The 17,853-nt window shown below is 40.4% G+C and overlaps 1 protein-coding gene across 2 annotated transcripts; it reads right to left on the reverse strand.

The window, feature by feature from the left end:
• Window positions 1-8,576: 8,576 nt before the first annotated feature.
• LOC142143342 (fucolectin-like) lies at window positions 8,577-15,837 on the reverse strand. 2 transcript variants are annotated; one of them, XM_075201110.1, is made up of 4 exons: window positions 15,764-15,837; window positions 14,255-14,341; window positions 11,662-11,947; window positions 8,577-9,681 (listed from the first exon to the last, which is right to left on the reverse strand). In XM_075201110.1, the coding sequence occupies exons 2-4, from the start codon at window positions 14,316-14,318 to the stop codon at window positions 9,513-9,515; spliced, it is 519 nt and encodes a 172-aa protein (XP_075057211.1). In that variant the 5' UTR covers window positions 14,319-14,341; window positions 15,764-15,837; the 3' UTR covers window positions 8,577-9,512. The 2 variants fall into 2 exon arrangements, with proteins under 2 accessions (XP_075057211.1, XP_075057210.1); XM_075201109.1 differs by having other exon boundaries at window positions 15,722-15,774.
• Window positions 15,838-17,853: the final 2,016 nt, after the last annotated feature.

Raw genomic sequence — 17,853 nt, forward strand, 5'->3', positions numbered from 1 at the left:
GGCGAGTTGTAGGCTGGAGGCTGTAGTGCACGGAAGCAGCGGATAGACATCAGCTAACAGTCACGATGATGAACACAGGCGAGTTGTAGGCTGGAGGCTGTAGTGCACGGAAGCAGCGGATAGACATCAGCTAACAGTCACGATAATGAACACAGGCGAGTTGTAGGCTGGAGGCTGTAGTGCACGGAGGCAGCGGATAGGAATCAGCTCACGGACTTGATGAGGAACAGGTGAGTGGATGTAAAGTAAAGGTTGGAGTGCACGGAGGCAGCGGGTAGGAACCAGCAAACAGTCACAGTGAAATATAATAGCGTGAAGTGGATTAGAGGACTGTAGTGCACGGAGGCAGCGGATAGGAATCAGCAAACAGTCACGATGATACAGTTGATGGTAGAAGTGGTATGGGAACCACAGTAGTAGAAGTGGTTTGGAAACCACAGAGGTAGAAGTGGTTTGGAAACCACAGGAATCAGCAGCGCTGAAAACACGAGGAATACAGGAACACCTTCAGAGACTCATAGGGAATGAGACTCCAAGATCAGGCAACGTGGTGTTGACCACAGGTGCTTAATATAGGGAGTGTTGCCTGATCTGCCAATTGAGTTAAAGGGACATACACTGAAGTATAGGAAAGGGCTGCGCATGCGCAGACCCTCAGGATGGAGGACGGCCACGGTTCCTAAATGTCCGGGAAGAGGCACTCACGGTCCGGTGAGTGACACACCTTCAGCAGCAGGAGCAGCAGCAGCGGGGCTAATTCATCACATACCAGGTGATTTTTTTGGTATTATGCCCAGGCATGAAAATGGCCTTCTTCTTATCACTTGCAAATACTGCTTCCACTGGTGCAGGACTTGCCACTTTAGAGTTCATTAACTGCACTGTTAGCTTAGCTGCCTTAAGCCCATTGTTAGCTTGTTTTGCTGTAGCCTAAACAAACCAAGCACTTCAGCCACAAAAGTGGCACTTCTTGTCACCAAAGTGCTTGGTTTGTTAAACTATGCATGTCCTTTTTAAGATCCAACATATGCAGTGGGTTTGTGCCATTGCTCTGTCAATTAGATTGCAAGGACAATTCCATTTGCACCACTTTTCTTTCCTGACACAGTCGTATGGCACTGGCAATGTTTCCTACATGTGATATACTGCTGTGTGCTTGTGCCGTTGCTCTAACAAACCAGGCTTGCTGCAGTCTTACAGTTCATTGACAGCATTGTTAGCTTAGCTGCATTAGGACCATTGTTAGCTTGTTTAGTGGGAGCAAAAAACAAACCAAGCACATCAGTCACAAAAGTGGCATTCCTTTTCGCTGAAGTGCTTGGTTTGTTAAACTGTACCAGCTACCCCTTCTGTTTCTGTGTGAGTTTGTTAAACCTTCTTAACATAGGGGTGGGTGGGAAGGTCAAAGGACAATAACATCTGGCACTTCCACTTTTCTTTTCTGCCACTGCTGTGTGGTAATGTTTCCTAGATGTGCTATGAGCTGCCTTCTGTTAGTGTCATTGCTCTGTCACTTAGCATCCAGCCAGTTTGCTGCAGTGTTTGGCCTAAAGCGTATGAAAAAAATATTGTGACCTGTGAGATGGTCAAATTTGACTGGAAATGACGCAAAATTAGTGTTATTGAGGTTAATAATAATAATGTAGGAACAAAAAAAAGCCAAATTATTTGATTTTAGCATATTTTAGCTATTACAAATCCAAATCCATAACCATAACACATGATGGCAGTTTTGCCAGAGCAAAAACCAAAACACGAAAATACAGATTCAAAACCAAAGCCAAAACACGAGGGTTCAGTGAATAAATATTCTAAATGAGTCCATCCTCATTGGAGACTCTCTGGAAAATAAGGGAAATAGCAACCCAAGGTAAAAACATATCTGTGTACAGAGGCGGGCTGGGACTGGGGGCAGGGGGGCATTGGTCCCCCGGGCCGCCTGGTCTAACCACTGTTAGGGCCGGCCGCCCAGCCCTCCTCCCCCCGATGCAATATTTGCGCTTAATAACCGGCGACCGCATCACATGACATGTGATGCGGCCGCGTCATCATGATGCGCTTGTGCGCCCCCCGGGCTGAAACCTGCCAGCCCGTGCCTGTCTGTGTAATTTTTAATTTCTGATTTTCATATTGTAATGGTATTTATATCATTGAAGAAATAAATGTGCTTCTCAATATTTATACTTATCCAGTGGTAGAAGTGAGCTGGTATACGGTGGGATGCCATATCGCCAATTACGCTTAAAGTTTTGATTGTTAATCTATTAAATTCCATTCACTTACATTTTCCATACCACCACTTGCAAGTTTTCACTTTGACCATTGAACGTAGCATTAAAAACTTACATCTTAAATGTTTCTTTCAATTTTCCATTTTCTTAAATATTTATCAGAAGCGCAGTGATAAGATGAATACTGTTTGCTAGATAATATGTGATGTAAAGAGCCACCTGATAAGATGTGCTATGTCGTTTACTTACATTTACCCTTGTATCTTTAACTACACAAACCCATGAGTTAGATTTTTTTTTGCTGTAAATATTAAAATTAAATGTAGATGCAAATATTGCTAATAAGGGTAATATATGGAGCACGGAAAAAGGTCTTGATGTGCTAAGCTTAATACATGGAGGACATCTACTTCATGGGCTTTGGAGATACTACCATAAAATAACTCTGCACCTAGATTTACAGGTTAGTGGATGTTTCAAAAAATACTCAGGATGAAAATCGTAAAACATCAAATAAAAGTCACCCTAGTATCACTTTAGGAGCATCCCTTATTTTTTACCCACATTTATGTCTTAATAATGACACCACTGTCACCTGAGAAAGACCTTCATGAAATAAACTTTCCAGTTATTCTCCTAAAATACTGCTCAGTTTTGCTTTTATTGAATTATCTACTCACTACATTGAGGGAACATCGGGACTGGCTTTATTACATGAGGAATTTATGTCTATAACACTTTTCATTACATTGTCATTAAATTGTAAGAGGCGGGTGCCATATTGGTCCCATTAAAAATATAGGAAGACACCTGGAAGCCACTAGTCCTACATTTTGTGCACATCATGGCACACAGCAGGTCCTCAAGTGTATTTTATTTAACACCACTTTCCCCTGTGTGTCTGTTGGGGGGGGGGGGTTTCCTTTAATGAATAACAATTCTCACCATTGTATCTTCTATGCAGTGCCTCCACCTTAGTCAGAATCTAGTAGTATCTTCGTTGGATAGTGTCCAGTTACTCTGCAACACCAGAGGGAGACTAAGGGAACCCTCTGCCTTGCACAAGTCTTTAGAAGCTACACCGGCAATCTTCACTCCCTCGTCACGCTAAGAGGTATCTCTGCCTCACTTATCACTACTTTGACAACTGACTACTCCTGGCTGCAGGAATCCATACACAAGACTGTATTCACATGAACAGTGTTCTACTGCGATAAACTGCAAACATCCTCAACCTGGCTTGAACAGCGCAACATCGGTCATGTAATAATATGGTATAGATTATAAATGTTCAGTTTTTGGTATCCTATAGTATCAAAGGTATATATGCTTATAACTTGCTTTCAAGTGTATACAATCAATATGAATTGTTGAAGAAACAGCACAGTCCCTTTGGATCCCAGTACTTGATAGAGCACAAATAACCATCAGATTCAACACACTATTTGCTTTATCTTCTTGGTAGGATAAAATTAAGATTTCTCGCAATTTCAATAACTGACACTTCTCCTCTTCCACATGAGGTTTTTCCAAAATAAAAATAGAAGTATGTGTTACAAACACTGGCTGTTCCTTCCTTTTTTGTTATAGCAATGCAACACACTGTTTTCTTCCTTTCAGAGTATGTTTTCATTTCACACTTTTCACACTTGCAAATTACTTCATCAAAATGCTCCTTGTTTGTGTTTATCAAATACAGCCTCATGGTATCTCAACCCCAAAATCCCTATCTATCTCTCCCTGTACTGTTACACTTGAAACGAAAACTCAGTCCTGCAAAAGGGCTTTACATCTGTAACTTTGGGTCTCCCCACCGGTTTCCTGTCTAACTAACTGTATCACAAATCTCAGTCCAGATAATGTAGAAATTTATAGGTTCTTCTCCCACTAGTCTCCAGTTTCCACTGTCACAGTGGCCCCTCTCTGTGACGGAGTCTGGTAATCTGCCCTTCTCCTCTCCAAACGGTCTCCTCTTCCCACTCTTAAATCCTCTTCCAGTTCTTACTTTCTCTGAATTCCCCAATCAACAAAGCGGTTTGCTGGCTCCACAATGTAGTTTCTTCCAATTACTCCGTATCCTGCAGCTTTAGCTCTCTCACACCCATTCCTCTCTGTTCTCTCTGACTCCTGCTCTCTTGTCCTTCCCAGCAGCCCCCTCTATTTTTCCTGCACTTGACAACCTCTGCATGACACCTCCAGTACCACCCCAAAGTTTTCTGGTGGGTGTAGTCTCCGGGCAGCTTCATCATGTTGTGCTCTATATGCGTGTCACAGACAGCGGCGCTACATTTAGGTTTAGCATTGAAGGTTATTGTTATATACTATGTCATTAAATATATAGTACAATGATTTTTTCCATTTCTATTAAGTCATTTACTATTTTCATACAGACGCTCTAAAATCGAGGTCAAACCAAACGTTCTCGAACAAACCTTCAGATGAAATTTCATGACCGGGTGATATGTGAACATCTATCGGAATCAAAAATATACCTATATTTAGGTTTGTGCAGTTCAGGTTTTTGGAAAGCCTGTGTCAAATACTCCACTTTGTTTCCTTGGTAATAAACTTCAGTCTCTTTAGTGATAGCCTAGTTATACCACTATTCAGAAGAGATACCAAGATGTAACAGACTAACATTGGACCTGACATTAAATATACTTTCAGCAATATATCATCATGTTTAGTGATTTATATCTTGTCTTTAGCTTAATGATTTGTCTTATTTAATTATATCATCACAATTAATTAAAGAGGGACTGAGCTCGCATACCCAAATTTGTCAAAGGTAGGAAAAGGTGTATGACCACTGTGACTGAATTTACATAATATGGGACAAGAATACAGGAGCACACTTTCAACAAAACATAGATAATACAATCACAAGCATTTGTGTATTAGAATCTAATATCAATATAATATCTGAAATAAACATGATGCCCTTTGTTCATATTTTGATCAAATTGTGAATGTCCATCTACAACAACAAGATGACCTCATTCTGATGGGTCCCTACACTGATTCATTTCTATAACATGGGTACATACCTCTCTCTGTTACATCTGCAAAGAAGTTATAGATACAGGCATGCACTTAGGTCTGGAACCACCCTCTTTCCTGGACTCATAGAAAGGCTGGTCTATTTCCACCATGGCCTGATTACGGGCTCCCTCCGCCCTAGGCTAATACACCCATAGCACCCCACGTTTCCCTCTCATCATTAATGTAAAATTCAGGAGTATTCCCTAGCATTCAAATTTAGACAGATTCTCTAGGAATCAGCACCCCAGGCTGCAACCTGTTCAATCTATTATTTGTTCAATCCCTGCCAGTCACTTTACTGCCGTGGATCTACACATCAGTTCTGCCAAACCCCCTCTTTCCTGGGGAAGGCAGCACACGACAGTGCAGTCTCATGTGTGTAGGAAATAAGAGAGGCAGACAGAAGAGTCTGCCTCTGAAACCTACAGAGCTGGATGGTAGAAGGTAAATGCGGGGGGTCAGCTCTTACTGTATTAGGGGTGGAGAATGTGTATGAATATAATGGTGAGGGTGGGTGATAATCATTTAATAGTGACTGTGAAATATAAATTTATTGATAGGGCAGTTTATTTGATGGTGGGGACTATATCATCTATTAGTGGGTTCATAATAATGACTATTAATTTAAGGTGGTGAAATGGCATAATTTAATTAATGCTAGGGTGCTTTGGGGAATATTAATTTAACATGGGGCTGAGTTTGAGGAGAAGGAGGGCTTTTTATTAATTGTGAATACCAATTATTTAATACTGGGGCAATTTGTGGGTAAATAGTTTTAAGTATTAAATGGTAATACTAATTATTTAATATTGGGGCACTTTGGGGGAAAATAGATGTATTTATTAAATGTCAGTACCATTCATCTATTGTTAGGGCATTTTGGGGGGAATAGATCTATCTATTAATTCTGAATGCTATTAATTTTATCTTTTTGGTGAATTGTAAAAAGTGAATGGAGGAGGCCTAAATGGTTCACTCAATGCTCGACATTTCATATTTTATGCACTTATCCCTTTTTCCAACAGTCCAGGATCCAGACACGCAGAGACTGAGATTAAGACACCAGCAGCCATATGTAGATGGCAGCTGTAAGAACAGGAAGGAGAGCAGCACAGTCTGCCAATTGTTGTGATTCTGGTGGGGCAGTCCCAGTTTTCTGTGACTGTCCCTCTCAGTCAGAACTGTGTTCTGACTGCAAGGATAGTTGGGATATATGTCCTTCTTTATACTGTACTTCACAGACCACATTTAGTCTGTGCACTGACATCAGTTACGCTTTCCCACGCTGTCAGAAATGCAAGCCCTATGTTATAAATAGACCTGCTGGCTGTTAGAATTTCATTATGCGGCGGGTTGCTTCTGTATTCAGAACCAGTGTCGGCATCTCTGAAAGATTTTTTTTTTTTTTCCAAGCCTGTTCTGGCTGCTTTATTTTAGGGATCCAAGCATGTTCCAGATGGATTATTTTTTGGGGATTAAGCTGCCAGACAGAAGGTATTTTTTATTGCAACAAACTAGGAATATTTTTTATCGGTGCTGTTTTGTTACTAACACAATATGGATTAACAGCTTAGAAGACTGGATCATACAGAAGAAAGAAGAACAAATTTGGTAAGTATGATTTTTTTTAATGTTTTAATAAAATTGTATGGTTTCAACGAGTGATGTCTTTTATTCTGCAATGGTGCACAACAGGGTCTTGCAGCCCTGGGTGTCAGGGCATGCTGGCACTTGTGGTTCTATTACTACAAGCACCAGCATCCCAATAATGTTCATGGCAGCCTGGGCTTGCTGGGACCTGTAGTTCACTAATGTAATATAGCGTTTCATGTATTTTTTTTAACCATTTATTACCCCACACCAAATGCCCAGGGGTGGGGGAAGAGCCCTAGTACAGTCAGCATGGGGCTGGGTAACCCTAGGGAGGGTTTTTTTTTGCGGACCCCAACTCCCTAGGGGATCCAGCCCGGTGCTGACCAGACGGGGTTAGCATCATGCCAGGGGGACCTCCTCCTGCAGGTTCACCTGCTATAGTGCCACCAGCCCTGACTAACTAAGCCTAGGGCTAGTTTGAAGAACCCCCCCGCCTCTGACTTTCCTCCGACCAGCATTATGGTTAATATGACTGGAGGGGGGGGCACACTTTTTTTTTACATTTATTTATTTTTTTTATTTTACACCGCTTACTGCCGGCGGCTCCAACAACTGTATTGCCAATGGACCCGCTGGCATTGTGACTGTCGGCATTTTATCTGTCTGTATTTTATCAGTGTCAGGGAAATGTAAATACCGGCGATTAGCCTGTTGGCATTTCTTTTTCTTTTGTTTCTTTCTCTTTTATTTTCTTTTAGCCCTTCACCATACAACATCATAAGCAACTTTGTTTTCTACATTTTTAAAGTCATCAATTTCCGTATATACACATTATCCAAAATCACGTTATCAAAAGAACCATCGGTTGAAAAATGTTTATCAGAATAATTAGTCATATTTACCCAGTCATGCACAAATCGCTCAGAACAAATATTGTGGCCCCGCAGTTTCAAAAACAGATATTAGCAGTTGCATCTTGGAACGCATTGTTATTTAAACCTTTGACCTGCTTCCCATTGTTCAAAATGAGAATAATAAATTATATATTTTCTTATATACTTTTTTAGAATTGTGTCCTCGCAGTCCGCAAATCCTGAATTGTGGCTCCTGCAGTTCCACAACACATAACTACAAACACATTTTTAAGATAAACTTTAATCTGCACAAGTGTGCCAGTTTCACTACCTATTGGATAACAAGGTGCACACCTACATCCCGGTCGTTGTAAACCCTAACGTAAAAGAGGAACACACCTACATATTGGCTTTATGGATATTACCTGAAAATCCACATGGGGGAAATTGTAAAAATGTCACATGAAAGTCCAACCTCCTTACAGTTATGGGCGAGTACATGATTGTTTGTGTGCTTGAAGGTTTTGATTACATTACTGAAAATGCACTTAGAAAGGAGTCTCTCCGCCAAAGTACAACTGGAAGTTGGTAGACCTGGGTAAATGTTGGTGCATGACTTCATAAGAGGTCAGTCACTCTGAGGGTTTGCGCAGTTATACATGAACTGTGTCTGTTCAGTATTCAGTCATTCAGATACCTAATAGATGTGTGAGGTCCTCTTTATAACTGTCATGTAATAATAATACAGTAAACATCAATTTTTTGACCGTGAATTTCCATTTACACATGATGTTTGTGTGTGACGTGACACATTAACCAGAGGAAAGAAGAGAAGCAACTGAGTTTCTTGCCCATTTATATGAAAACAAATTTATTCCGAAAGTATTCACCAGGATTTCTTCAGAAAATTAATAGGGATTTTATGATTGATTTTAGTAGGAGATGATTAGCTAACTAAGCCTAGGGCTGGTTTGAAGAAAATCAGGGGGACCCCACGCTGTTTCCCCCCTGGTTTTCCTCAGACCAGCGCTAGCCTTAATATTACTGGGGGGGGCACACTTTATTTTCACATTTATTTATTTTTTTAGTTTACACCGCTTACTGCCGGCGGCTCAAACAACTGTTTTGCCAATGGACCCGTTGGCATTGTGACTGTCGGAATTTTAACTGTCTGTATTTTATCAGTGTCAGCGAAATGTAAATGCCGGTGTTTAGTGTGTCGGCATTTCTTCTTCTTTTACCCAAGAGATGATTATTAGTCACTAAGGGTCTGTGATGGTAAGATGCATCTTAGTGCCAAATTGGTGCCCTGTGTATGCACAAAACTTACATCCGTATTTAGAATTACACGTATCTAGCACTTGATGAGGTGAATCAGAGGAGTTAACAGGGCAGTACAGTATGGGCATATAGACACAGGCTAAACACACCCGTTTGTGTCTTATTTTGAGGTCTTCAAATATGTTATCTATGAGAAGAAAATATTGCAGCTACATAAATTGGATGCACGTGTTGTAGTTGAAAATGATTGTTACATCTTCTCTCCAGATGAATCTGTACAAGAATTAAGGTTGCATGTAGCTTAAGATGACGTGGACACATAACTGTGCAGGCACATCTTTACTCTGAAACAAATGGGGCATATTTTTATTCAACTCTAAATCAGGCCTCAAATTTACTCTTTATATAGTAAGTATAGTAAGTACAAAGATTTATCATCTGGTAATAAAAATGTTGCACTGGACGAATTCTTTTGAAAGTCAAGTTTCATTGTTATTGTAAATATCCTTCATTAATTATTACAATGAGGAGTTACAGGAACTCCGAAGATTTGAACTTCACAAAAAGTGAGATATCCAGTTGTTCCAGGTAGGATGATGTTCACGTACCGACCCGTCATGCCTGTGCATGATTCGAAGGTGTCAGTACCACCAAGGGGTATGGCAGTAATCTTAGCAAACCTGCAGAAAAAAACACACTAAAAATAAGCCAGGTTCTTCTGGTTATTTATGAAAGAGCAAAAATGAAGCAGCTGTTTCCACAGAAGTAAGATTGTAGTGTGGTGTGAAAGTTGCAAGGCAATAGATCATGCAGTGAGACACGATATTTTGGCGGCTGTGGGAAAGGACATGGTCGTGGGTCTAGATGTGAAGGATGGATAATAATGCTGCAAAATTGTTAACCAGATGGTTCATTTGAGCAAGATACATACTCCTGTAACCTTCGCCAATCTGTATTTGTCTCCAGGCATTATATTATGCTGAAATAATGTGTAGAGATGAGGATAAATAGGTGTAATAACTGTAAAAAGGTCAATCACAGTGATATGGTGCAGGAATTCTTCCATTCTGGCTCTGTGTAGGATATCCAGGGAACGTACTACACTGCAACTGACATCAATTGAGCAAACACTTCCTGTGTGAACAGACCTTTAGCTCATCACATCCCATTTACTCATTTGTATATTGATGACAGTTAAAGCTTATACATATGTATTTACCTGTAAACTCTGTGACATCTCAGCAGCCCTAAAATGTCCCCATTTTTCAGAAGCAATAACATAGTGATCATAACTCATAGCTCCCAGTGTCCGGACCACAGTCTTTGGCATCCAAGACAAAGTTGGAAAAAGGCATTCTCCCAGTCCTTATAAGACCACATTTGCCATTTCCAACATGCCCATTATATCATAACATAGTACAGTAAGTAGAGCTTATTCCTGTAACCAGTAGAGCATATAAATCTGTTCTCTGGTGGTTGGTGTACAATACACAGATAAAATTATTTATTGGCTAGTGTACTATACAGACCACATTGCCTTTTGCCAAGTATACATTACAAAGGGAATCTATTTCATTGTATCCATTGTGCAACAGATTACATTCCCTAGTGACCCAGAATACAATACAGGGGCCATTCCCTGATTTTCCAGTGTACAATTAAGCCCTTTCTCTGGTAGAGCAGTATAAAATAGAGCCCAATCTATGGTGGCCTAGTGGACAATACAGACCCCATCAATATTCATAAGCACGGTGGCAAAGTGGTTGGACTATGGCCTTATCTGTGTGGAGTTTGTATGTTCTCCCCAGGCTTGCGTGGGTTTCCGGGTACTCTGGTTTCCTCTCACACTCCAAAAACATACTAGTAGTTTAATTGGCTGCTATCAAAATTGACCCTAGCCTCTCTCTCCCTCTCTCTTTGTCTGTCTATCAGTGTATGTGTACATTAGGGAATTTAGACTGTAAGCTCCATTGGGGCAAGGACTGATGTGAGTGAGTGGTAAAAAGATCCCAAACATAAATGGAAGCATGGCCAAAATGATGCAAACCACAAAGTCCCGCCCCCTCCGACCGTTCATGCCGGCTTTAATTTAGTGAAGTGGGCAGATATGGTAGAATCGCCAGCTCTCCTAGGATTCCAGGAGACCTACCCAGAATTCGGGTGTCTCGGGAGAGTTGCAAGTATGCTGTACCCATGTACCTGTTATTATATATTTTTGTGTTTGTTATATCTGTATGATTATGTCAGGTGCTACGGAACCTGTGGAGTCATAAATAATGATGATGATGATGGTGCCTACAGCAGAGTTTGCTTTTAATAATGCTCAACATAGTTCCATTTTCCAAAGCCTCTCTTTTTTTTCTTTTTTTCTTTTTAGAAAATTACCAGATTGTATTCCTGGTCTCCAAATTACCTTTTCTATTCAAAGACTTATAGCGATACAAAAAAACCCATGAACTGTCTATTACCAGAATGTAACAGCTTGTTTTTCATAGAATATGTCTATTTCATACCTACATCATTTTCGGCATTCTACTATAAACTGTTGACTTCCTAGATTTGCATTTTGGCTGTTACATACACATTTAACTTATCCAAAATTAATAAAAAAGATGCAAAACTGACATGGAATAAATATCCCAGTGTAAATGAATATTCACCTTGGATTGTTATTCCCATTATTGGCCAGCGAGTCCCCAATAAGAATTTCAGCTCCATTTATATAATCTGCACAGCAGTCCCCTCTGTTGGTGATCGATATATAGGATATTCTATAGGTTTGCAATAAATCCACTCTCCACCAAGGGGAAGCTTCTTGTTTACTTGAGAAACATGATCCACGAGCATAGATAGGATCCAGGTTTCCATCTATAGCATTTAAACTGGAGCTTAAACCTTCAAAATTTGTAGACTGCGTTGAACGACCTCTAAGTGCGACATTTTGAACTGTGATGAAATGTAAAATGAGAAAATGCCATAAGAGATGAGTAACAAACCACTAGCATTTTTTAATGTGTATTCTGTAAATGATAACAAGGTAATCGGAAACATTTGTGAATAATTCTGATGCCTTATGGTTGAAATACAGCACTGTATGCTGTCTGTAACACATTGTCATTTGTCACAAGAGACATGATTGGATGTCCACATCTTAAATTCTTAGAAGATTGTTTAGATTGAAAAAAAATACATGATTCTATCATATCAATCCCTGCATAATGTGAGCCTCAAATTCAGCCCTTCACATCTATTGCCTGATTCATCAAGTCATGTATACTGCGTTTGTATTAAAATGCATGTAAAGCGACTCGGCACTAATGAATTCAGCAGGAAACGGATCTGAAGATACGTGCGCTGGTGAATTTGGGTGCAGGTCTGTTGTGCTTCATTACATAAGACACCGCAGGATATGTCCAATACCTATGTGGATTATAAACTCGCAAAAGAACGCACAGAAAAAAATATATAGAATTAATGTCACCCGTTAATTAATATATGCATTAATGATAAAACTGTAAAAAAATAAAATAAAAAAATTCCCCCATGAAATACATTTATTAGGATGTTGTTAATGTCTACTGTGCACAAAATGCAGTTTTAAAGTTGCTCCTGATTGCAAACACATGTCAGAGCATGCATAGGAGACTGACATTATTATTCGTCAGGACTTAGACTAGCCCTGTAGCTGAAGCAAGAGATAGAGCATAAAAACAAGTAACTTTGCTATGCCCAGAGCTGGATTGGGACGTGGCTGAGTGCGCTTGAGTTTGACACGTCACTGCTGTAAATTCACTACGCCAAAACGCACCTTCCCTGGCTCATTCATGAGCCCCCTCCCCAAAATTGTAGGCTGCAGTAAGTGTCCTTTGCGTTTACTGGCGTATGGTCCGTTACTGGGCTTGCGCAAAGTGATTTTGAATTTGATATGCTCAAAATCGCCAGATACGGACCTGGGCTGGTAGCTCTGACCTCTCCCTTTAGGACAGGGTTGCTGTGAATGGTCCTCCCTTGCCTATCACACTGGCTAGAGCTGCATAATGTCGGGCAGAGCGCTGTTACTGGATGCAGGGTTCCAACCTCAGAACAACCAGGTTTCAGGAATTACAGCACAGGTAAGTAGTTTTCAAAGCAGGATCATGAAGCAGTGATGTTTTATTAGCTCAAGTGTCCTACTAAAGACAGTTAAATGCCAGTCTGTGGTACTAGCACTCTTTCCAGAAGTTACAGATGGTATAATACTACATTACATGGTCAAACAGTCCGCTTTTTATACAGATTTACACAGATACCTTGGCAGGAGGTATCCAGAATCCAGGTGCTTCGTGCAGACTGCACATAACTCTGCCTGGGGGGGTTTAATACCTGTTTACATTGCTGCTAGCATCACCATGTCTGAGGTTTTATATTGAACAAGTTAATCCGTGCATGATACTCAAGCATTCTAGTCAAATCAAGCTACTTAAGGTCTTAAAAAGGTTCTTGTCATGCATTTGGGCCTAGCCCAGGACTCCTCAGGGGAAGAGCGTTACTTCCCGACGCAAGCGCCCTTTTTAATGTGTGTTCATGAGGTAAAATTACCTCACGAAAATGAGTTTGAGCCCTCAACTCGTAAATGTAGGCTTTTACTTTTATATATTAGATAATGCTAAGAATTTAGTAGGTCAGTATATAACTCCGCCCAGCACGTGGCGCTGCAGCTTGTTTTTTTTTCTACACACAGACTAACACATGCTGCTAGGCTTATATATATTAGATGTTTACCATTAGGATATAACATTTCTCTAATATTGCTTTTAACGCAATTCAACTTGTAAAATTTGCATTAATCTGTGATCACTTGCATCCTGAGTCTTACACACATAGAAAGTCTACCAGCCAGTCTAATGAGCCCGGGGTTTTCAGACTCAACAGACGTGTTGGTCATTCAGCCATGAAAAGGTCTAATTAACATGAGATTACCCGTCTCTAGGCAGTTTCAAAAACACATCCCCTCCAGTCATATACTTACTTGGGACTTCCTATAGAAAAGTTACAAGACCCAAACATGACATACTGTCTCCAAGATCAATACATTTCCATACATAACACATACCAATATAAAAAAATAAGTACATTTGCAATGATATACAGATGTGCACTTCACCCCTGATTAAAATAAATATCTATAATAAGTTCTTCCTATGTGATCCAGCCAGAAGTACATGACACAGTAGTTTACTTATCAACCAAGATATCACAGATTATACTGCTTACGTGTGTTCTGAGCTGCAGCAACAGAGAGAATCCACAAGAGGGCAACAGTGGTGAAAAATGCCATTCTTCTGATATCACAGGAACAATCTAAAAATTGATAAAACAAATTAATTTCATACTGAATTTCTAGCTGTAGTTATATGGGCTGGTTTACATCTGTGGCTTTTTAACTGGTTTAATCCTCATGGAGGCTGGATGAAAACTTTGCATATAATAAACACAATAAGATAGTTTGCAATAATTGATATCCTATAGTTTACTTTAGGTCTGAAATAAGGTAAAACAGTTATAGGAACCTATTCTCTCTAATTCTGTTAATTAAGATGATTCCGGAGTCTGAATTATGAGAAAATGAGCATTGTCAATGAAAGATTTTGGGTGGAAAGAAGGGACTGTTCTGAAAAAGTGGGACATTCGAAAGTCCTACAAAAATGGTAATTTATGAAAAATGCATCTAGTCGTAAGGGAATGTGTGTAGCCTAGTGCACCGATATGGCAGAGAATGCATGGGAGACATATATATCTCCTTCTCATGGGAGGACCGGATCAGAATGCTCCCTGATGAATGTAGGAAGCCATGTAAAAGATAAATATGTATGAAATAGAATCTTTACTAATGTAATGATATAATTTAATTACCAAACTTACACACGGTATATATAATATAATTTCAACATAGATGACAATCGTTGCGTAGGTACAATATCATATAATTGTGTATATCTTATTTGTGCGTGTGTGCGTGTATCTCAGAATTCATTCCAATGTTGGCTGCATTATCTCCACCTTACAGTGCAGCAATATCCGTAAATACTAATTGCACTCACATCTATATATCATACTTGCCTACTTTGGAGATCTCCCGTCCGGTAGGTGAGATCTCCATGCTGAGTCCTGGGGGCGTGACCAAGTGAATCGCATCTTTAGTCCCCACCCCTCTGCTACACCATACCAATTTTGTCCTATTACAGCAGGGGACGGGGCCAGGATAAAGCGATTAGCAGCGTCCCCATCCTCTTCACCTATAAAGCGAGCGGGATGCGGGAGTTTGCCCTGCTCAACCAGGAGTCCGGGAGAACTCACAAAAATTCGGGAGTCTCCCGGACATTCCAGGAGAGTAGGCAACTATGATACATAGCTATATTTCTATCTGTGTTCTGGTTCATATACTCACACAAGTACAGCTACTAACACACTATTACAGCTCTCATCATTGAGTAAAATTGACACTTCCCAGTAAAACATCACTGCTTGATAAACCTTCCCTGTGAAAAACTCATTACACATTGTCCTCTTTATCCAAGTCCCACAGCAGTATCTTTCCCATCTAAGTAACAATTGTCACAATCGTCACTTCAGGCTGTACAAGTCCCATGTAACCAAACACTTAACCAACATTACACATTCTACTAACTTTCATTACAACTTGTGTTATCTTAACCAGGTACCACCCAAACCATCACCCACCTGCCTTTCACTGCAGCTCCCACATAATCCATAAATACTTGCTTGCTCATGGAATCTCAGAGGTGTGTGAGTAAGATCTATCCTTTCATTTAACAGAATTCTAAGGGGAGGAGAGATCCCTGTAACAGGGTCTGGCTCACAGCCTGTAGGCTGCTTCAAAGGCCAAAACTTGTTTCTCTAGCTAAGGTGGGGGAGGAGAGTTATGTGCAGGGAAATCACTTCCTTCTGATAACAGCTACGCCTGATAAATAATGAGATACATAATAATGGATTAATTATATTCTTCTTCAACCCAAATGCAGAGATCTATGTTGTGTGATAGATATTCCATAGGGCACCTGATCTGAAGAAGGAGATTGGGAAGAACCAGGTCTTTCAGAGAAGATGCTGAAATAACAACCAGACAAGTAGAGCAGTCAGAAAAGACAGTGTCGTGCTGAACCAAAGACTGTGAATGAGAAGTTGTTGACTGACTGTGTTGTGGAATTAATTTGCAATCTAAAAATGAAATGATTCCATCCAGTAGTGTTCAGCAGTGAGGGTAGGATACTGAAGATAGACAGATGTTTGGTCAGAGATGTAGGTAACAGCAGAGGGCAATGTGAGGGTTTAAGTGCAGTGTAATGGAGCCACACTAGGACATAAGATGGAGAAGATGAGAGAGTGAAGGTTTTAGTGTCTGCGAGAGAATTAAAGTGCATGCAGGTCATCTACTAGGAAGGAGGAGAAAAAAAGAAAATAGGAAGGGTGATATGATAACATGTAATCGGGGCCAGATTAAGGTAATGGAAGCCCCTGGACGAAGGGGGCCTCCATTCCCCCGTGAGGCCACCCTGTGAGCCGCCTGCCGCCCCCCATGAGGCTGCTCCCCATGAGGCCCCCTCCCTGTGCGCCGCCCTCGCCCCTGCACGATCAATAATGCTGCTGAGCACTTTCAAGGGCCCCCTGGATGCCTGAGGCCCCTGGGCTGTAGCCCAGTTAGACCTCGGGTTCAACCAGCGCTGCAGGTAATTAGAGAGGGAAGATATAAGTAGTGAGAATAGAAAAAGAAGAGACTGTTTATGTAGAACATGACTTGGAGCAGAGTGTATGTGCACAGGAACGGATCCCTGCACACACAGGTGCAAACCACATTGAGCAAACTCCTAGTTTATCTGAGCATCAGATGTGCTCGACCATTACAGTTTCTCGGTGGGACTGAGAGATGCATTCTTTGTATCAGCACTAAGCACAACTTACTATTACATTTGGCTGCCATAGTCATCGAATTAAAGTTGTTGGGTTTTCTCCCAATATATTGTTCACTTCACTCTTATTCATGTTATACATAGCTCCTAATACGGATGGACCTGTAATGAGGTAACCTGAAAGAGCAAAATATTGAGGGCAGCAAAATGAAAGATATACATGAAAAATACCAAGTTTCTTGATGTATATTATAGATAGTGATATTTACCTGTTAGATCAAATGATGCTTAAAACTGACAATATTTGCCTTTTAAAGAGATCACAGTCTATGCTGGTTTGTATAAGAGATTACAAGGGTGCTATTACAGTTGCCACCTGAGACAAAGGAATTGATAGCAGTAAGAGTGACTCCTAAAAACAAGGGGGTGACCTTATGTCCCCGGAAAAAGATTTGAATCTCTTTTATAAATACATTGGTTGAGATGCTTTCATTTCTGTCTTATTTGTAGAAACATTTCAGGAAAAATGGAACAAGGGACTTAGTTGAAATGAATGAATGATACGTGTTACAAATCTGTTCCAATAACTAGATCCTTGTAACGACAGCCATGGAGCCATGAGTATGATGAAACCATAAAACTATTTTATTGTAGAAATAACTCAATCCAGGTAATGCAGGGTAACCACAGACCAGATAAAGCTGGGTATAATAAACAAACCTCTGGGTGTGGCTGGATAACAGGTAAATAATAAATAATTACAAAACAGCAGATACAGGTAAAGTTAGCTGATAAATGGTAAACAGCCAGGACCGAGGATTCACAGGAATAGAATGTAATAACTATGCTGGAAGTCCAAGGGAAAACAATCAATGACCAACAAGGTGCATTGTGAGGAACAGACATATATAGTCAGTGAGGCAGGTGTGGGTATTTAACAAGGGA

Source organism: Mixophyes fleayi, chromosome 3 (genome assembly GCF_038048845.1).
Source record: "Mixophyes fleayi isolate aMixFle1 chromosome 3, aMixFle1.hap1, whole genome shotgun sequence".
Taxonomy (NCBI): Eukaryota; Metazoa; Chordata; class Amphibia; order Anura; family Limnodynastidae; genus Mixophyes; species Mixophyes fleayi.